Below are 21,661 nucleotides of genomic sequence, written 5' to 3'. Positions count from 1 at the left end.
CTAAGGCCCCTTTATTCAACTGTTTCACGTGAGCCCATCATCCAGGTTCACCTTGTGCTATAACAGCCCCCAAAGCACTAAATAAATCACTTATCACAAGGATAAATAGCACAATGTTGTTGTGTCCTTAAGGACACATGACATGTGTGACATGTCATGATTCCCTTTTATTCCAGAAGTGTAGTCCTCAAGGGGTTAAACAAAAATCTATACATTTGATAGAATCCTGTATAGATGACATGGAATGCTCTTTAATATAAGACAAGGTTGTGTTTGCCATGACAGGCTCACTTAAAACTAGCTGCCGCTTTATGTAAGAAACAAACAGCAAGAAAAATGTAAACTTTCCAGAAATGTTCAATGTGTAAAAAAAATGCTATATAGAATTTCACTCTACAATTTTCATTTTTTTTAGTATCTGTAACGGATCACCTGGCACCCCGACTGGGTACCTCCGTTGAAGGATGCTCCTAGCACTTCCTGAGGGCTCCAAGCACACCAGCTGACACCATTACCACCGCAGACTCCTTCAGAGAGCAAGACAGGAACAAGCTTTTACAAGAGCTTAGTCGTGATATAGCAAGAGAGTATGACTAGCATAGCAATCCCTTGTAGCAAATTCCCCCAATAAGAGACGGCACTCCAAATTGAAGGTGAAGTAGAACTGAAGTTTTAATGAAACACTCTGCTTTTATGCATATTTTACACACCTGGTACCGCCCACAAGGTTTTGAAGAACAACCAATCAAACACGTAATATATAGTAAAACACTCCCATTTATTCCCACAACATCCTACCCTCTTCTTGTGATATAATTACTGAACACAATGGGCTAACATAATTATCACAGGCATGAAAATACACAGTTTTACACAATATTCATAACTTTAAAAGTATACATCACATTCACATAAGACATTACATTTTCGGAATCAGCATACTCCAAATACAAACATATGTCAAAATCATACAAATTGGTCCAGTGGTTCAAAAGTTAGATGGAAGTCCTATTTGACCGACTGCAAGCATGGCTTGGGTGTGGTAAGCCAATTATCTCCAGCACACAGAAAATATCTCTATTCTCAACAACAGCAAAAATACATAATTCCTATCATACTGAACAGAACCATCACATTCAACCTATCCCCAGATAGCTTGGATCTGAGCGCTCAAAATATCCGAACAGCGCTCAGATCCCACGAACACAGTCAAATTGCCATGGGGTTTAAGTTTAGCAAGGGCTGATATAGAGATTGAGGAGGGACATTGCAACCAAATCCAATTAAAGGGCCAGAACAGTATTTTAAACACCAATACAAGTCCATAAGCCCCAATACTGTTTTTAAAGTGCCCAATCTCCCAGGGGCCATAGCCCCAAGGCATTAGGCTGACAATCAGTCCCCTCCAAAAACTAGTGGCGAGGACCCTTTTGCCACATTACCTAGAAGGGGAAACACATTAAATATTTTCTCAAACTACACAATACAAAAATCACATTCTACAAATCAGAATGTTGGTTGTTGCTACTTCTATGTGCTCTAAACCTCAATAAAATAAGTAAATTGAAACAACCTTCATAGGTCAAATAATTTTAAATAAGTTGTGAATAAAGCATGTATGCATGTGCATATACATATCTTAACAAATCATGGATATTTATCCCTAGCATTGGGAAATGTAATGAACATCATACAGCACAGATTGAGAAATACAACACTGATTAAAAATATACCACTAATGGGGAGTTACCGTGAGTCTGTCCATCTTTAAGAGACAGTTGATTTAATAATTGTATTGTAAGAGAAATGTAGACCTGCTTTGTGTCTTAGCATAGATTAACTAATTACTCTAGCTGCAATTCGAATAAAGAATGCTATAAATAATACTGAGCAGCTAATTTACCAGAAATAAAAATGTCGACAAAGGAATTAGTTTAGAGGAGTCTGAAAGGTGAAATTACAACACTTGCTAAACAGTCACTCATGTCCCACCTTTTTGTTTTCTATTTGGTGCTCAAATTCACTCTCGTATTCTCATAAACAGTTTTTTTTTTACCTGTGTGTACAACAGATGTCCCCAGTAATGAACATTCCAGTATGTCCTAGGGTACAAAAGGACATCTCTCTGCAAGGTCCTGCAAGCGGGGGGATAAGGAGACAGGCCTTTCAAGTCCTTCTGTGGGCAGGCCCACCCCTATTCTGTGCAGGCTGGCCATAAAAAGCATCACCAGTGATGCATGTCATTCCACTGGCAATACCCCATCTCAGGCCCCCGGACTTATCCCAATCTGCATACCTCTCATTGTTGGTAGATATAGATGGAGCAAGTTTATGTGTGTTTATATGTTTATTTATATACTGGTCTTTATACAGTATTGTTGTATTATATATTTGTATAGGTTTTATTTGAATGTCATATGTAATAACATTAGAGAGATACTATTGTCACCAAAACAACTTTAACTTAATGAAGCAGTTTTGGTGTATTGATCATGCCCCTGCAGTGTGCTCGGTTCTCTGACATTAAGGAGTATAATCACTTTGTTTATGCATCCCTAGCCAAACCTCCATGCAAATAATATGCACAGCCTTCCTGTAAAGTTAGATCTAATGTTTACACTTCCTTTATTGCACAGTCTGTTTAATTTAGAATTTCTTATCTCCTGCTGTGTTAATAGCTTGCTAGAACTGTATGTGATTAAAGTTAAATTTACAGAGCAAGAGATAAAAATCTATAAGTAAGTTATATAACATATGATTGAAATTTAAACTTTTTTTTTCATGCAGGCTGTTTCAGTCACAGCCAGGGCGGTGTGGCTCGGCTGCATGGACAGAAACAAAAGTGGTTTAACTCCTAAATGGCAGAGTATTGAGCAGACTGAGGGGGCATGGTCTATACACCAAAAATTCTTCATTAAGCTAAAGTTGTCTTGGTGACTATAGTGTCAATTTATTAACTATGCGCTGGTCATGAAAACATTAAATATATATGTGTAATGCCCCGCCTAAGTACCAGTCATTGTCCACTTCAAATCCTATATGTAGACAAGCTGGATACCGTTTAATTATTGCTTTATAATGGGTAATCGAATGATTGAGGATTTAGTTGTATTGTGAATTTTGTAGTGGGTGGGTGAATTTGTTATTAACAAATGTCCAGTTTTGCGTTTAATTGTAATGTTGGGAATTGTGTAATTTTAAACAGTGTTTGTTTATATAAGGCCAATATAATTTGAGACCTCACAACTGCACACTGGAAAGGCACAGTAAGGGCGTTTAAATCAACCCTACAGTGTTAGGAATACAAACAGTTTTTTCTAATGCTATAGTATTCCTCTCACTATAAATGGCTGTCACTTTCCCCACTCAACGTGGTGAAGATTTAAAAGTTGAGTTTACATACCTTACATGCAACTTTGTGGTGGTCTCTATTCCAAAACTCTGTCTGCTTGGCTGAGATCGTCAATCTTGATGATCTCAGCCAATCCAATGCTTTTCCACAAGAAAGCACCGGAAAGCAAAACGCACACTGCGCCAATCAAATGGTCTCCGTAAGACCATCTGATTAAAATAGTCAGATTTGACTTGGCTATTTTGGCTAAAGCGCCTCTAGTGGCTGTCAGCATGACAGCCACAAGAGGCATTTTAACCTTGCAATATAAAATTATCATTGCTGCAGAACAGAAACATCATGTTTGCAGACTTAGAATGACAGGGGCATGGCACTCAGACCACTTCATGGAGATGAAGTGATCTGATTGGCTATAGAGCCCCTTTAATTCAAATGAACCTCAATTTGTCATGATTTTTGTCTTTACAAATCTTTGAATAAATGCACAAAAGTCCATCCTTACTGCATGGAATGTGATTTACATAAATAAAATACATAAACTCATTGGAGGTGCATCAGCAAAATAAAGAAAGGGTTTTTCAAAAATTGCCATTTTTTTCTAGATTTTTAGCATTTAAAATAAAATAAAAGCGAACATGCTTTTACCACATTAAGGTGGCAAGCTATAAAAAAATGAAATGGTTTTAATCTACATAAGAAAATCTCAGAGAGCATGTGAAATTAAATAGGTCTATGTTTTATTATTTATAAAATGGCATATTCAGAATTCATAGATATAAAAAGTAGCCGCCACAAGACGAAATGGCGTTCTGAGTAAAGCTTTACTACATTACAAATTTAGCAGTGAAATTTAATGCATAGACCTAGAGCAACACATCAATATTCTTAATTAATGTAAAATATTGCAACCATGAGTAATTGAATATTGATTTCTAAAATGCAGCCTGTTTTATCCACACAGCTGAAACCCCACTGCCTCTGAAGGGTTTAAAAGCGGAAACTTGTTTAAAATCCTGCCTTGTTATGAAATATTATTGGAGTTATTACATTTTTTATTGGAAGATGTTTTAAGTCAGGTAATCCTTCTGCAATGCATTTATTTTCTTCAGCAAATAAAAGGCTTGTACATAAAAATAAATACTATTCTATTTTAGCTAAATAGAGCAGAAATAATACCAGTGAAATACTTTGTGGTCCAAGTGGCAACCAATAGCTTGTTCTCTCTGGTTAAATTTAAATACCGAACATGATCAGGATGGATGGACAGATGTGATCTGCCTCCTACTTGATCAATAGTTTGAAACCCCTGATACCATTCCATAGAACTATGCAAGCTACGCTTCCAAGGACAATCTTTGCTCCACTTAATTGTCTCTGGATGCTCCTATGCTGGTCTTCATGTGTGAGCGCAGTAGAAGCTCGTCATTGTACATGCGTGTTTTTGACACTTGTTGGCCTTGTGATAATGTGATAGCCACATATGTGATTAAATATGTTCCCTTCTATTAAAGTAATGTGCATGCCTGTTTTTGGATTGTAGATTCATCTTTTTTCCCCATCCTATTATGGACTCTCTTGTGCGTTGGTTGCTCTTAGCACATTGTCATGATTTGTTGTTCACAAGCATGATCTGTGTGTGCTGTCTTTGTGTCATCCTTGCAGGAGTAAATGTCATCCATGCAGGAGTACACCACCTTGGATGGTATTGGGGCATGTTAATAAGGCCACTCAAGCTTTAGCTCATGGTTTCCTAAACAAAGGCCTTGTGCCCATTTTATCTTTTCATGTTCTAGATTTCACCTTCATTCCTGTTTTTTTTTTTTGCTGTTGGTTAAGGTTATTCACTAAGGTGAGAATTCAAAGTGAATTTCAAATTCTAGATAAAAATAATCAAATTGGAACCATTCTACAAATCAACTATGCTTCAAGTTTTGCTATTTTCACCTTGAATTTAAATTTATTTGAATTCACTTTTGTAAATGACTCTATATGTGGTTTTATATATATATGTATAGTTTTATGTATATTTATTTATTTCTTTTTTTACTTGAACTTTAAATATTAAAGTTCTTTCCTCCAAACAATTTATAATTAGCCGCTTTAGATATTTAAACAAACCTGGTGTCTGAATAATAGTTAAATGTTGCTTTGCACTTTAATTTTTAAATAAGAGTAAGAACAATTCGATATAGAGAAATAATATGTTACGGTTATATTTTTCCAAGGACTAGGGGAGTTCTATTCTTACCCTTTGTCTTGGGCATTGTTTAAAAGCATACACATTGAGTGGTAATGTACATAAAATACACAAAAAAAAATATATAAAACAGAATGCCCAGAGTTATAAAAAATGTGCAAACGTCCTGCATACATCAGCTATTATATTTGCAAGACATACACTGGATTAACAGTACTGTTATAATATAAGAGATAGCATAGAATAAAAAAAAAAAAAATTGAGAAATAATACAATGAGCTACTCAAAAATAAGAAAAACTTAACATTTCCATTTGCTTAACTATGCACTTTTTTGTATGATTACATTTACTTGGACCAATATTTATTATTTTAGAATAGTCTTCTTGTTTTTAGTTTTGGTTCTCTGTCTAGCACATTTTAAGTATTTTCACAAGTGTTATGAATGTTTGCTAGCTTTAATTTACTTCCTTAAGTGAAGCCTTTCCAAAATCTGGAATCTCACTTAGACTCTCGGAAAATAAGCTAAAAGGCAAAAATCTTATTGCTGAAAATATCCAATTGTAAAACGATTTCAGTCTTCTTTAGTAGAATACCCTCAAGACTGTTTTCCTGTTCAGATGATTTGTTTTCTATACAGTAGAAGTAAAAATAATGCATTCTGCTTAAATTAGGGTCACTCTACCTAAATATAAAAAAATGCAAACTGCAAACCTAACTATCTGTCTCTCTCACTCTCTCATATATATATATATATATACACACACACACACAAAATACACAAATATATAAAATTTGTATATCAAGATGGTGATTGTTAGGGGTCTAAATGATAAAATGTCATACATAAATTCTATATACAGACTACAATGGCCCTATGAAGCGGTTATTATTATATAGAATTAGATCATAATCATAACACTTCAATTTCCAATAATAATTTTTATAAAAATTGGAATGATGCAGTGAAAATCAATCATTGAAGAACCATTTAATCTCTTTATATATCACCCACAACTAAATATTGTCTCACTAGCAGAATGTCAAGAAGAACCCAAGAAGTATACCCCCCTAGAGCAGTGTTGAGGTCTCAAGACTTCACTGAAATTTGTGGGTTTTAACGGTTATTGAAACACTATTCAAAACATGACTTCTCAGTAGACATGTATAATGCCAAATGATTGAATTCTAAATAACAATGACCAAACAATAGAATCAAGACACTAACGATACTAGATGTCCATGGCTAACATTACATATTATAATTTTATTACAGCACTAAGATTACCATAAGCCCTTGCACTGTAGTCTTTCTAAGCTCTGTTTTGTAATAACTTACAGTAACAATTTAATAGATTAGGAAATATGTTTTGTTGCGAACTGCTATGCGTCCACATTTGGGCTAAATCGGGTGAACATTCAGACTTCCGAGCATGTAGCTGAATCACAAACCAATGGCTCAGCATGTTTCTAGTGATTCGTAATTCTAAATTCTGCATGTGGTGCCAAAAAATGAGATGATGGGGAAAAAAAGATGATTGATGGTTGGGGTACAGTCTCGAAAGGTGCCTAAATGTTTGGGGGAGGGTGGAGCAGAACAATCTGGTGCTGGAACACAGAATTTTGGGTTAAACTGTCTGTGAATGGTTTAACCCAAAAGGTGAAAGACCTTGTGGCTCCAGGATGTACGTTCGTCTATGTTCAGGGAAATGTCCCTGAACACAGACATGCGCACCAGAGCAGGGAATCCCTTAAATCTATGTTTAGGGAAATTTCCCTGAACTTAGATTAAAGGGATTTCCTGCTCTGTTGCATTTGTCTATGTTGAGGGACATTTCCCCAAACATAGAAGAATGCAGCAGACCTGGGAATCCCTTAACTCCTCACTTACCGACCAATTTGTTCTGCGACTGGGTCGTAGGAATGGAACCCGGTCGGTAAGTGAAGAGTGCCTGTATTATTATTTATAAACCACCAACAAGTTCCATAGCGCTGTACAATGGGTGGACTAACAGACATGCATTTGTAACCAGACATGTTGGATGCACATGAACAGAGGGATTGAGGTGCCTGTTCAATTAGCTTTTATGCTATATGTGGTTTAGTGACACAAAATGCAAGAGTAGGCTAGGTAGAAAAGTAAGTTGCCAGAATAGTATTTATTGAGGGCTTAGTGTTTTGTTCTGATGAGAGTTTCAGTAGAGGAATCAGGGTGAGGGGAGGGAAAGATGTTTACAGTTTAATTGATATGCTTTCAAATAAGTTTTCAAAGATTTTTTTGAAGGAGTGGAGATTGGGTGAGAGTTTAACAGAGAGGGGAAATGCGTTCCATGCGAACGGTGCAGCCCTAGAGAAGTCTTTAAGGTGAGAATCAGAGGAAGGAGTACAAACAGAGTTTAGACGTAGATCTCCGGCAGAGCGTAGGGGCCTAAATGGGACATATGTGTGTATAAGTGAAGATAAGTAGGTTGTAGCAGCATTGTGTTGAGATTTGTAAGCAAGTATCAGGATCTTAAATTGAGTCCTATATCTTACGGGAAGCCAATAGACCTTTGTATTCAAATGAGTAGCATTTATCAGTATAGGTAAGATTTCTGAACTTAATATGTGTGCTATTTGTGGATAACAAGTTATGTGATACATCACAAATGCATACATTTCCTATACTTAGAGCACTGCCAAGTAAACATACATAGCAAACGAGAAAGACACACAGTATCTTTAACATACCTTAAAAACAAACATCTCCTTACGTAGGATAGCCAGCGTATTAAAATTACCATCACAGATATTCGGTTTGGCTCCTGGATAGGATGGCTTATCTCCAGTAGGGTTTCTGGGAGGCTTGGGATATCTGTCATTCTTACGAGGGTCAGCCGGTGGGATAGACCGGTGTGGTGGCACTGTAGAAAGAGGTTTTGTTGGTGTTGGGATTTTCTCAGGTGGACCTAAACAAAATGATACAAAAATCAGTTGTAAGTGAGATTATTAAACTGTTTTTACCTGCTAATGCTCAAATAACAAATATACTATTTTCGTCTACACATTAGTAGTGAATCTTAAAGTGACTTTTAGAAATTTAGAAATAATACAGGCAATCTGGGTTATGTAAAGGTAATTTACTATCTGACATAGGTATTGATTTAATATTTTTGAATAAAGTTTAAAAATACATTATTGAAAATATTAAAATATCAAAAATTAAAACATTTCTAAAAAAGATATCACTATATAAAAAAATTAAATATACAACTATTTTGAAAATATGAAATAATTTTAAAGGTTTATCCATACATATCAACTCATTTGAAAAATGTAGCCAAACATATTAAAACAAGGCCAATTATCTGACATTCAAGTTTGATTTCCAAAGGTCGTACAACATACTGTTTAAAGGAGAACTATAGTGCCAGGAAAACAATCTTGTTTTTCTGGCACTATAGGGTCATTAGGTCCCCCCCCCACCATCAGGGCCCCCCTCCCCCTGGGCTGAAGGTATTAAAACCCCTTCAGCCACTTACCTTTCTCTAGCGCCGTGGACTCTCTAGTGGACCTTTAAGTATGAGAGAGGACCATGACACTATTTTCTTTTAGTTATGCACATTGTTAAAGGGAAAATCCATGGTGCATTTATTACCTTTTTTATGCATTACCAGTATAGCTGTCTAAAGTGAAAAATAGAATAAGTAGTGTCTTAGCTCTGATCCTACCCAAATGACTTTCATTTTATCAAGTAAATTACAGATTACATCTCCAGCTATTGCTTTCAAGCAAGAGGAGTAAGCTACGCTGTGCAAAGGATTATGGGAAACGTATTGAAGCACTACAATGTTTTATTCATTAAACAAATAATTACAAAGAACACTACTTGTGCATGTAGATGGGGATCTATGATGGATGCCCTTTCTCGATTACAAGTAAAAGGTTTATTTATTTTTTTCCCCATGTCTGCTGAAACATTGCAAACTTCTCTACAACATAACTGCATGTTCAGCTCCTCATTGAAAGATATAGGATAAAAAAATCTCATAATTAATGGCATATGGGTTGAGATGTGTAAACTCTTATAGGGTCATTAAATAAAGTAAAAAATAATAAACATATAGGTGATAAAGTGAGGAAGGCAGTAACAAGGTATTTTTTTTTTTTTTAACTAGACTGTGAATTTCAAATCTAAGGCCAAAGTAACTGAACTGCAAGTATAGCTGACTGGGTTTCTTTCCAGTTGAGCTATTTCGACCATAATTTTGAAATTCACTTTTAATTCTCAGTTTAGTAAAGAAAAAAACCCTTGTTAGTGTCTTCCTCACGATATCACCAAAATGTTTATTATTCAGGCTTTGTTACGAGATGATAGTAGTTATCCTAAAATCAATGCTAACACTTCTTACGTTTAGTTTTTAAATCCGTGTTTAAATGAGAACACAGCTACTGTAATTTTAATATTTTTTACCTTTACATTTATATTGCGCCAATACATTCCGCAGGGCTGTACAATGGATAAAAGAAGGCAAAATTTTATTCTAACACTTTTGACATACAAAAACAGCAGGTAAAGAGGGCCTGCCCAAACTTGCTTACAATCGTTTGTTGACAATTAATGTTGAATTGCTTTTCCAAGTTGAATATGTAGTTACATAGTTGCATAGCTGAAAAGAGACATGCGTCCATCAAGTTCAGTCTTTGGTGATCTGCTGTTCATCCAAAAGAAGGCAAAAAGCCCAGTTTCAATTTTGCAACAAACTAGGAAAATATTATTTCTTAACACCAGAATGGCAGTCAGATATCTCATTGGACCAAGACGGTATTACCCCACAAATTAAAAAAATATATTCCTGAATATTATGTTTTTGCATTCATCCAGTTGCTGTGTAAACATCTGTACAGACTTTGATAAAACCACTTCTTCAGGCATGGAATTCCAAATCTGTATTGTGCTTTCTGTAAAAACCCTTTCTCTTGCCTTAGACTAAATCTCCTTTCTTCCAGTCTAAATACGTGACAATGGATAGTATTGACCCCAAATATATTTGTATAATGCTTTCATATCCCTTTGACGTGCCATTTTTTGAAACTAAAGAAATTTACATTTGTTATCCTTTCTTCATTACTAAATGTTTCCATTTCTTTTATTAATTTTGTAGCCCGTCTCTGCATTTTTTTCTAGTGCCATAATATCCTTAGAACAGGTGCCCATGATGATCTCTCTATGATCATCTAAATCACAACAGCATTTGCAATTGTTACTAAACAAAAACGTCATGCCGAAACCGACGAGTGGTTAGGCCTGTAATAAAGAGGGCCCACCTGATTTGAGTGATGATATTTAAATATTAACCAGAAGGGTGAGGCGGGAGGGCAACGCTGGAACTCGAGTGCAGGTAAGGGGAGGAGGTCTGGTTTAAATAGGCCGGACAACTCCTCCCACAACTACAGGCTGGCGCCTTTAAATTTGTGGTCGGAAACCATAACCGATCGTGACTTAGATAACTAATAGATTCTCGTGCATGGCCACACTCACATTAGAACTTACCCATAGGAAAGCATTATACAATGATTTTCTGTGGGGTTTCAAGTGGATACAAAAAACCTAAAATTACAAGTATATATGGCCCTAACTGTGAATATTTAAGGCATGCCCATATGGCTGCTTTAAATATTGATGGACACAGGCCGAGGGACGTGTTCTGAGGAAGCCTAGGAGTGGCGAAATGCATCATCACGCCATGCGTAGTTACAGAAACACGCAATTACGCTACATTGAGTATGAATGCTACAGCCCGGGAATCTAGAAGTGCCAGCAAATGGTATTACCGAGAACTGGTGACTGGTGAGATGGAGAGTCTTAAGACGTGTGTTTCTTATTTTAAAGAATAAATATTGTTCATATTGGATTTTGGCTGTCCATCGTCTTTCTGCAGACAAGGCTGGATATATACTTAAAGCGTATATAGCCTGAGCAGTCTTTTACCTGCTCCATGTTTGTGAGCGCTATACACATATCTGGTTCTATATATATTTGGTGTTTAAACAATATTACACTATATGTTTTTATGTTTTTTCCTTTATGTTGAATTCTGCATACTGCAAGTATAACATTTTTATATTTATAGTGTATTGACATGATAAGCACTTTAAAAAAAAGAAAATGTTTGCACATATATGTGAAAGGAAATTGCACTTTAAATGAATGCACAAGTTGATGTGTTATTTGTCATTAGAACAGGGTTACCAATCACATTTTATGCTTTGCATACAGTGTCTGATAAATGACCAGAAACTATTTAGAGGGATTGTCTTGTATGTTCTAAAATCTTTATTAATCAATCTCCTCCCAAGTGTTTGCCATGTAAGCGGAAAATGAATGGTTGCAGGAGTTCTAGCAACAGCTATTTGTTTCACAAGTTTTCCCAGTGCCAATACTATAAAAATATTGAACTTCCTGCACAGTGTGGGTTTTAGTGTAGGCGAAGAAGAAGAAATTGTAAAGAGAAGTGATATAGAGAATAAATTAGCAACGATATTTTCAGTGAGATAAAGTAAAAGAAGTGCAGACACAGAGAGAGGATATTTTTTTATGAATGTGAGCCTCAATATATACTGTTAGTGCCCTGTCACTCAAAACAGTGACAGCAACATGTAGGTGGATACCTAAGGCAATCAACAACAATAATCAATAATACAGGCTGCCCACCAGGCTTTGGCTGCCAATATTCTCGTGAATCACTGTAGCTGCCAAGAGTATATTTGTCCTGTGCACTTAATTACCTCTAGTGCAGAGCACACCCACCTGATGATTGTGGGGTAAAAAGAAAAATATGAAAGAATCCATAGTCCATAGAATTACATTAAAAAAACACACTTTTTTTTATGATTTAAGAAGATATTAAAGACAATCTAGATTAATATTCATAGCCCTGCACACTAATGAAGCCAAACTTTTTTTTTTTTTTAAGATTTTCAGTAAAATGTACTAGGACAGTGTGTGTGGCAGTGAATTACATTTATTTATTTGAATATCTATATTACTCCCACTATGAAACACACAATCCTGCTGCTGCTGCAGGTAAAATCTCCTTTCATCAATCAAGTGCTATGTCCTTCTGTTTTGCTAATGAACAGGTTACCAGAGACCACTATATTGATCATGCATACTTTTAAATACAATTATCATATCCCTCTTAAAGGGACACTTCAGACCCCTAAAACACTTTAGCTTGCTAAAAAGCTTTATGTGTGAAGAGTGAGGTCTATTTTTTTTCATTTTGGGAAAAGTGTACATTTTAATACAAATGTACACTTTTATAAATTATACTGGTTACACCCCAAATATATAAATAATATCCTTTTCCACTAGTATTTGTAGACTGATAAGTCTCCTCTATGTATGGTTACACTCCCCAGGATTATCAAGCACACAGCAGGTCTTGTTACGTCCTAGTTTGTCTAGCTTATTTGCACTGAACTCAGGGGGCAGCAATTGTCCAGAGCACCTGACTTGCAAAGAATTCTCATTGAGCTGCATTGGGAAGTCTGTGATTGGACAGTCATAGAAAGGCTGGGCGGGGTTAGAAGAGGAGGATTTGCAAAGGCAGCAGACAAGAAATTTGCAGTTTTTGCAAGCTGTTTTTAGATATAACTCCAATGAAAACAATGTATAATTAAATGCATGCACATGTCCATTTGGGGTATAGCTACTAAACTGTGATTTTTTTTATTTATTTTGTATTTGGGCAGTGGAGTGTCCCTTTAACAATGCACTTTTCCCTAATTCAATCAAAAACAATATTTGTACCTTGACATTGAAACAAATATATATATTCTGTAAGAAGAATATTTGTAAACAAAAAAAAAATAAAAAAATATATTTACACAGCTAATATTGCTTACTTATAAAACCTGACTGTGGAAAAATGAATTAGCTGTTTGTTTCAGTATAATTATTCCATTTAGACATAAAAAAAATCCAGACAGAATCTTGGAAAAAAAAATCTTTATTATATCTTGCAAGTAGATGACAGCAACAGCTGTGTACTGATAACAGTGAGGGTATATTCTTTTTCTGTGTCGCATTAACATATCTCTAGGGAGACCAGTATAATTGCACAGACATAGGGCTATGGTTTTAATTCACAACTTTTAGCAATTATTTAGTTGCAGTTCATCTTTATTAATAAGCACATGCATGTTTTTTAGTGTTGCTATGACAGTGGTACTATATTATATTCTTACATAATTAGTTTGTCACGTGTTTTAAAGATAAACTGACACTTCCTAGTTTTTAAATATATAATGTTTACTTATTCCTATATTTAAAGTGACACTATAGTCTCCAGAATAATGTCGTGGTTCTGGTGTCTATAGCCTGTCCCTGCAGGCGTTTTAATGTAAACAGGCAGTGTGGCACCGCCTAGTGGAAGTCAATCATGCAGCCATGAGAGGTGCTTCCTGGTTCAGTGTTGCACAGCTGAACGCTCCCCATAGAGATGCATGGTCAATGCATCTCTTTGAAAAGATGATGATTTGAACAGCGTGGCATTTTGCTGCGCATGCGCAATAGCCTCCCCATGCTGTCTTATGGAAAAACATTGGATTGGCTGAAATAGTAACATTTGATGATCTCATCCAAGGAGGAGGAGCCACCCATGACGAGATCAGTAAGGCACTGGACAAAAGGTAATTAACCTCACCTCTATAAAGGAAGGCAAAGCACTTAAATAGTGTTTTTACATCTACAGTGTCAGGATTACGTGTTTGTCTTCCTAAAACTATAGTGTTCCTTTAACATAAATATTTGTGAATTGCGAAAAATATGTTTTTATATATTCTATATATGCAGAATGCCATACCTATTTAACCACACAACAACTTGGTACCTCCAGCTTTTCTTTTTTCTAACCTAGATTATGATGTATTTTGCTAAATCTTGTACATGCATTTTTTAACCCCTTAAGGACACATGACGTGTGTGACATGTCATGATTCCCTTTTATTCCAGAAGTTTGGTCCTTAAGGGGTTAAAGAACGCAGAGCATCTCATGGAATCATCAAGGTTAGCACTAGCTATAGATGATTTTCAATGTTTTATTGAAAGGTGTAATTTCAAGTGAAGCAAGAGTTTCCCTTTAAAGCTAACTGTTATTAATATGCCAGATCCAAGATTGGAAAGACTCTTACAGTGTTAAAATGTTATATTATGGTTGGTTTAAAGGGACACTACAGCATTAGGAATATAAACATCTATATAGTATTCCTAACACTATAGTATTTATCTATTTAGATGTTCATGCGCCCCCAGAAGTAATAGAATTATGAATTGTACTTATCTTTATTCCCCCAGCATGCCGGACTCACCTTAGCTGGGTACGATCATAAATAGTGATGCTTTTAGCCAATAAAGTGCTCTCCCATAGGGAAGTATGAGGGGCTTCATCAGTCGATGAATCTCTCTGGGGGGCGTTCAGCATCTTCATGCAGAGCATGTTGAAAGTCTGTCCTGGAATCTTTGCAGAGCCGCATCTATAAAGTGCCTCTAACAGCTGTCAAAGTGACAATCACTAAAAGGTGCTGTTAGGAAGCAATGCTTACACTGCTCAGCTGCACAGGAACAGGCACTCTGCCCCAGATCCATTACAATAAGCCGTAAGTGTCCCTTTAACATTAATATTTCCCAAATATTGCAGATACATAGTGGCTGTTACGGACAGCTGCTTTATCGTTTTCTAATTTTTTTTGGGTGCATGGTGACATTCTACATTATAACTATTAAAATGGTATTAAAAAAAGATGAAATTATTTTTTTTTGCCATAATGTGACTGAATTTGAATGGACTGACGTGCTCTGCATCAGGCAATTGGGACAACATGTTCCCTTTGTGCTCATTTAATACACACAGTGTTTTCCATTCCTACAAAATTAATGATGATATTTGGACATTCAGAACAATTTGGCATGAGGACAAAAGAAGCATTTAATTGAGTAGGTGTTTAATGGACTATGTGTATACATCCTTATGTGGTACTTTATATCGTAATAATGTTTTGTCATGCTTAAGGCGGATGGATGTTTTGATTTAGCTAAACATTATCAACAATGGTTGATAACTCCCAAGTGTCCCTGTACAAGAGAAAAAGTCCCTGTTTTGGGCCAAAATCCAGTATAAGAACCATATCTGCTAAGATAGTACATGTTCTGGCTGAGCTTGATAGGCAGGTCACTGAGAAGCACCACGTATGTAGCTAATAAAAAGTTGATAGCAAAGGCAGTGCACAAAGTTTAAGAAAGGGACTGTATTTGAGGTACAATATATAGCTGCAGAAGATGTTTGTTGCGACACATATGTAATTCACAAAGGTTGTTTGTACATAGAGCACTGATAAACTATTGTATATACTTTGTTTCCTTTTATGCAGAGTTATTTTTTATTATATGAAACAGTACTGACTAGTAACATTATTATAACTGAGTAACAGGGGCGGATCTAGATTATGCGAGGCCTTAGGTGAAACTCAAAAATGTGGCCCTCCACTAACACCATTAGTGAACAAAATAGGGGTTGCCTTGTGTGTTTATAAGGAACTGTAGGTATATTGAATTACGAGCATGCAGCTTGGATACAGAGAGGTAGTTTCTGTATTCATCTCCAGAGGCTTGCATCGTCGCAGCCCCCTATGCCGCTGCGCTGTGAGCTATCAGACTGTAGTAATTGCATAATTTGCAATAAACTAATTTAATGTGCAGTGATGCTAATCATTTGGGGTGAGTTTTGGCATGTTGGAGGAGGGAGTGTGACAGAAAGAGGAGTGGGGAGCGTGACAGTGAGAGAAAAGGTGAGTATAACAGTAGGGGGAGTTAGTTTGAGTGTGCCAAATTGAGGGGAGGGGAGTGCAGTTTGGCTGGAGGGGGTTAGTGTGACAGGATAAGGAGGGGTTAAAGGGTTAAGGGGTGATGGTGTGTGTAGAAGGGTAACAGTGTGTGTGGGGAGTTGTGACAGGGTGTGTCGAGGGGGTGATAGTGTGTCGAGAGGGGTGACAGTGTGTCAAGGGGGATGACAGTGTGAAATTGGGTGACAGAGTGTGTAGGTTAGGTGACAGGGTGTGAAAGGGGGTGACAGGTGGTAGAGTGTGGGAGGGAGGGGTGACATATTGTCGAAGTAGGTGACAAAGTGTGAAAGGGGGTGACTGGTGGCAGAGTGTGGAGGGGGAGACAGGTGTCGGTGTGGGAGTGGGGGGATGCCAGGTGGCAGAGTTAGGGATGGGGTAACAGGTGGTAGATTTAGGAGGTGACAGGTGGCAGAGTGGGGGAAGGAGGGGGTGGCAGAGTGAGGGAGTGATGCGGTGACAGGTGGCAGAGGTAGGGAATGACAGGTGGCAGATTGAGGGAAGTAGGGGGTGACAGGTGGCTGAGTAAGGTAAGGGTGACAGTGGGCAGTGTTAGGGAAGGAGGGGGTGACAGGGGGCATAGTGAAGGGGTTAAAGGGGGCTAAGTGACAGGGGACAGAGTGAGGGGTGGCAGGGGCAGAGTGAGGCGGTGACAGGGGGCTAAGTGAGGGTCGACAGGGGACTGAGTGATAGGGTGACAGGGGCCTTATGTCGATTTAGGCGGCGCGAGGCCCTAGGCGGCCACCTAAATCACCTAATTAGAGAGCCGCTTCTGCGAAGTAACGCGAAACAAAGAATCTCCCATATATATTGGGGATTTCTCTTTATTCTTTTAAGATTTTTCTTGGGTTACAATTTTTTCCACTTCTAGTGCTGGAATAGCCTGGCTCTTTAAACATATATATTTATATACCTGCATATACTCATAAATATTTTTACACTACTAAAGCTGGTGATGTTGATTTTAATACAGTGATGCCATAGTACAGAGCTGTGACACAACCAACTATGGTGTCTTCATCATTTAACACCAACATGCAAATGAAATGGTTAGACTCATTTTGTAATACTGAACAGAGGATTTCTCAAACCGACTTAAAATTACTCACACTCCAATGAATAGACCTGTGTATGTCTTTATGGGACTTCATATTTCTTATACATTTTAACGTGAATAATTCTATTTAAATATGGGATTGTTCAACCAAACTTGGGTGTTCACTAACACTATTCACTAACAGAGAATTGATTTTATTTGAAAACAGAATTAGCAGAGATGGAAGCAATTTATTGTACCTACATAGCTGCCTCTTTTTATTGACCTTAGGAGAAATCTGTGCTTGTGTGCACATATAATGTACCTAGCTTCCCTCTCGCAGAGCTCAAGCTATGGCTCTGTGCATATGTGGTTGGCTGCTTGGGCAACAGCTGTAGACAACCTAATTTTAGCAGCCACAATATGGCTTCTGCCAGCCTGGTGAGTAGCTTGCACTCATCCGTGATGATGAATGGAACTGCTGTAATATATATTAAATTACAAGTCTACAATTCTATTCATATTTCCAATTTGATTTTGCCAACTCAGTTCTCGTATCCAATATTTATAGTCATGTTAACAACTGCCCTGTAATGATGTAGACACTGTAACAGTCCCACCATTACAATATCTTTCCAACATCACTTTTAATATTATAGGACTGGAAAAAATGGCCCAATAGTTCATAAATGACAATTCTGCTGAAGAGTAGTTATCAACCTTTAACAGAGCCATCAAAAACTTGGCAAATTCTAGACCTCGAAGGATTTCAAAACACTTTTCTAAAAAATAAACAGTATACAAAAATATTGTTGGTACACAAGCAGAAGGAACGCCACAAGCAATGTTAAATAACGATTAAACGTTTCCTCCAATCACACCAACTAAAGGACAAATAAGCCCTTTAAGTAAAATATAACTCAGCAAAACAGACGTGTACAATAACGGAACAGACTGTTTGGACATCAAAATAATGCAAACTGGAGCAAAACAACAACAACATAATGGGTTAATTATACTGGTCATCTATTAGCAGAAGGGATCCCCTTGGCTGTCCATAACCGTCAATCTGGGGTATAATAAAAAAACCTCACAAATTCGCCGTTTTACTTTAGTAATAATCTCGTGATTGAGGTCGACATTGTGAGAGTCATGATGAAATCATGGAAATATTTGCTATTGTATGACGATGGATTCTTCTGATTTTGGAATTACCAGCAAAAGAATGATTCATAAAATTTGGATTGTGATTGCTTTGATACTGGTCCTGTAACATCGGCCAAAGGTCAGAAAAACTATTGTTTGTCAGATAAAACATTAGTTCGTGTAAATGGATATATTTTTTTGCTCCCAAGTGTAAATGGAATTTTAGAATTAGACTAAGTTGAATTTCATGTCACCCAATATGCTGTTTTCAGTGGTGATTTGTCTTTACTGGATAAATCAGTTTATAATTTACAAACATTTGTTTTGTTTGCTAATTGTTTAATTTGTATTTAAAGGCATGCCATCTGTCAAAGAGTGCAGTTATTATACTTTTTTAAGTTACACATCTGGTTTGGTGTTTTCCCCTTGAACTTAACTATAATATTTTATATCCAAATCTCAGTAAAATAATAAACATAGTGACAATAAACTATGTATAAAACATACTATTTTCCTATTCTAAAACATACACACGATATGGCAAATCCATTCTAAATTCAGTTATGCCATAAACAGAAAGTTTAAAAGCCAATCACTCACCATAGATTTTCTGGATTCCCTGCAAATCATCATTAGGTAGTTTGAAGCTGTCAGTCTCCATGTACTGGTAAAATGGTGCCATGATTGCCGTGGGATCATTGGAATGTTCCAGACCAAGAGCATGACCCAATTCATGTACGGCAACCAGAAATAGGTCATTTCCTACAGAAAACAGATAGGAAATTAGGAGTTATAATGACATTACATATTTAAACAATTTAAAACTTTATATTATTGGATCCTCCCAGTGTTATCTATAGCTTAGATTATTTTCCAACACTTAAAGGGACACTCCAGGCACCAAGACCACTTCTGCTCATTGGAGTGGTCTGGGTGCCAACTCCCACTACTCTTAATCCTGCAATTGTAATTATTGCAGTTTTTTATAAACTGCAATAATTACCTTGCAGGGTTAACTCCACCTCTAGTGGCTGTCACTAGAGGTCACTTCCTGAATCACAGCAAAGATTTTCTTTGCTAGAGCGTCGCTGGACGTCCTCACGCTGTGTGAGGACCTCCAGCGTCGCTCATTTCCTCATAGGAAAGCATTGAAAATCTTGCGCATTAGGTCTCCTCGGCCGGTGGCCGGGATCAGTCTCGCCCACCAGCCGACGGAGTCAGTAGGAGGAGAGGCGCGGAGGAGGTGACAGCGACGAGGACATCATCGCTGTCTCAGGTAAGTGACTGAAGGGGTTTTCACCCCTTCAGTAACCGGTGATTGGGGGGTGGGAGGGAGAGGGTACCTCCAGTGCCAGGAAAACGGATTGTTTTCCTGGCACTGGAGATTCCCTTTAAAGGTCTCTACTAGTAAAAAGCTACATCATCAACTGTACCAATATTTTGGATGAACATAGAGGGACACTTCTTTAAGGGTGTAAGTGGGACTGTGGCCATGGGCACTGCTGTTCTGAGAAATTTGGGGTGACCTACTAAAAATGCATGCAACTAAAATTTACAATGTATCTTGTTTACACAGACCAATTTCTGAAAAACATGTATTGTAGTTTAAAGACATAGTAGTGTCAATTTTAAGCTCTGTTATACACTAAAACACACCAAAAACATGGAACTCCCCAATAAAAAGATGATGGATGGTTAGAGAACAGCCAAAAAAGAAAATAAATAAGAAAGAAAGAAACTACTCAAATAAATAAGATATAAACCAGGGATCGAACGTTTAATATCTGAATATGCATAATGAATTGTGGACAAAATCTAAAAATGTGGACTGAATTTGTATGGTAAAATACTATTCTATTGAGTTGAAATTTGGTCAATCAGACCAATTCGACCAGAATTAGCTTTAGTAAAAGGGCTTGAATATGATCAACAAATATGGGAATTCAGTTCTACTTTATGGCCATATCATATAAAGCCCACCACAGTACCATAATATCGGTGGGTCTTAACAAGATATGACCACATGGTGGAACTGAATCTCCATATTTGTTTGCTGAGATGGGTGATTTTTAGTAGCCTTGTAAAATTTAAAACTATATTGTCATGCTCTGAATGAGGACATCCAGCATCAGTTAAATCACCATAGGAAAGCATTGAAGCAATCCTTTTCTATGGGAGTGTCTAGTGCCGGAATGTAAGGGTTACAAGATTTGTATTGCTTACACTATAGAATCCCTTTAAGGAGGTTATAGATGAGGGGGGCATGGCCTGAACGAGCATGGCACATGTCGCGCTGTAGAGGAGCTCTGATCCCATAGTTGATTTTTTTAAGCCAAATCCCACAATAATAGCCCCAAAAATGGTGCGGAACAAGAAGCAATTACGTCCTGGTACCTCCAAAATGGGATCTCGTTACAGTGGCACGGGCACTCTGGACAATTACATTTCTGCACCATCGGACCTGCAAGGCACTGGATCTGTGGACAAAATGCCGCTGGCATCACCAGGTGCGGAGAGTATGGGAGACTCCCTGCAAGATAGTGACATGGAACCAGCCCTTACCCAGATCAAAGCTGAGCTGACTTAGATCGCGGGTAATATGTTTACCAAGGTGGACACCAGCGCCCTGGTCCAGGAATTCAAGACTGCAGTAGAGGGTGATTGAACCGTGGTGCCAACACATATGATTGCTATCTGCATGCACACGTACCAGAATAATGATCACTATAACGATATATGATACCCCTCATGTTCATCCCGCTAATGATACAATTGAAAGTTGTTATGTACAAATGGGAAGGGGCCCTGTGGCTGGTGTGGGGGACCATGTGTGTCCCAACGGACGGGTCCTGAGGGTCAGGACCACACTTCTCCATGCCACCTGTGGGGCAGATAGAGGCGGTCGCAGACATAGGCCTCGAGCAGCGGATCTTACTGGGACACGGGGAGGGGGTACAGCAAGCGCAATGTTGTGTCGGGATGTATGTGGTGTTGCTCCTTATTAGTAGAACATGGGTAATGTACCGGGCTATGCCCAACCCCATAGATAT

At 37.5% G+C, this 21,661-nt stretch overlaps 1 protein-coding gene across 2 annotated transcripts in view; it reads right to left on the bottom strand.

Annotated features, from left to right (window-relative positions):
- MMP16 (matrix metallopeptidase 16) overlaps positions 1–21,661 on the bottom strand; it is a 240,503-nt gene that overhangs the window by 59,941 nt on the left and 158,901 nt on the right. For both annotated transcript variants that reach the window (XM_063451271.1, XM_063451272.1), the window contains 2 exons: positions 19,212–19,373; positions 8,279–8,496 (listed from right to left, as the gene is read on the bottom strand). In XM_063451271.1, coding sequence (XP_063307341.1) covers positions 8,279–8,496; positions 19,212–19,373 — 380 coding nt within the window. The remainder of the gene's footprint in view (positions 1–8,278; positions 8,497–19,211; positions 19,374–21,661) is intronic.

The sequence above is a fragment of the Pelobates fuscus genome, chromosome 4 (assembly GCF_036172605.1).
Source record: "Pelobates fuscus isolate aPelFus1 chromosome 4, aPelFus1.pri, whole genome shotgun sequence".
Lineage (NCBI taxonomy): Eukaryota > Metazoa > Chordata > Amphibia > Anura > Pelobatidae > Pelobates > Pelobates fuscus.
This window is presented reverse-complemented; position numbering and strand designations above follow the sequence as displayed.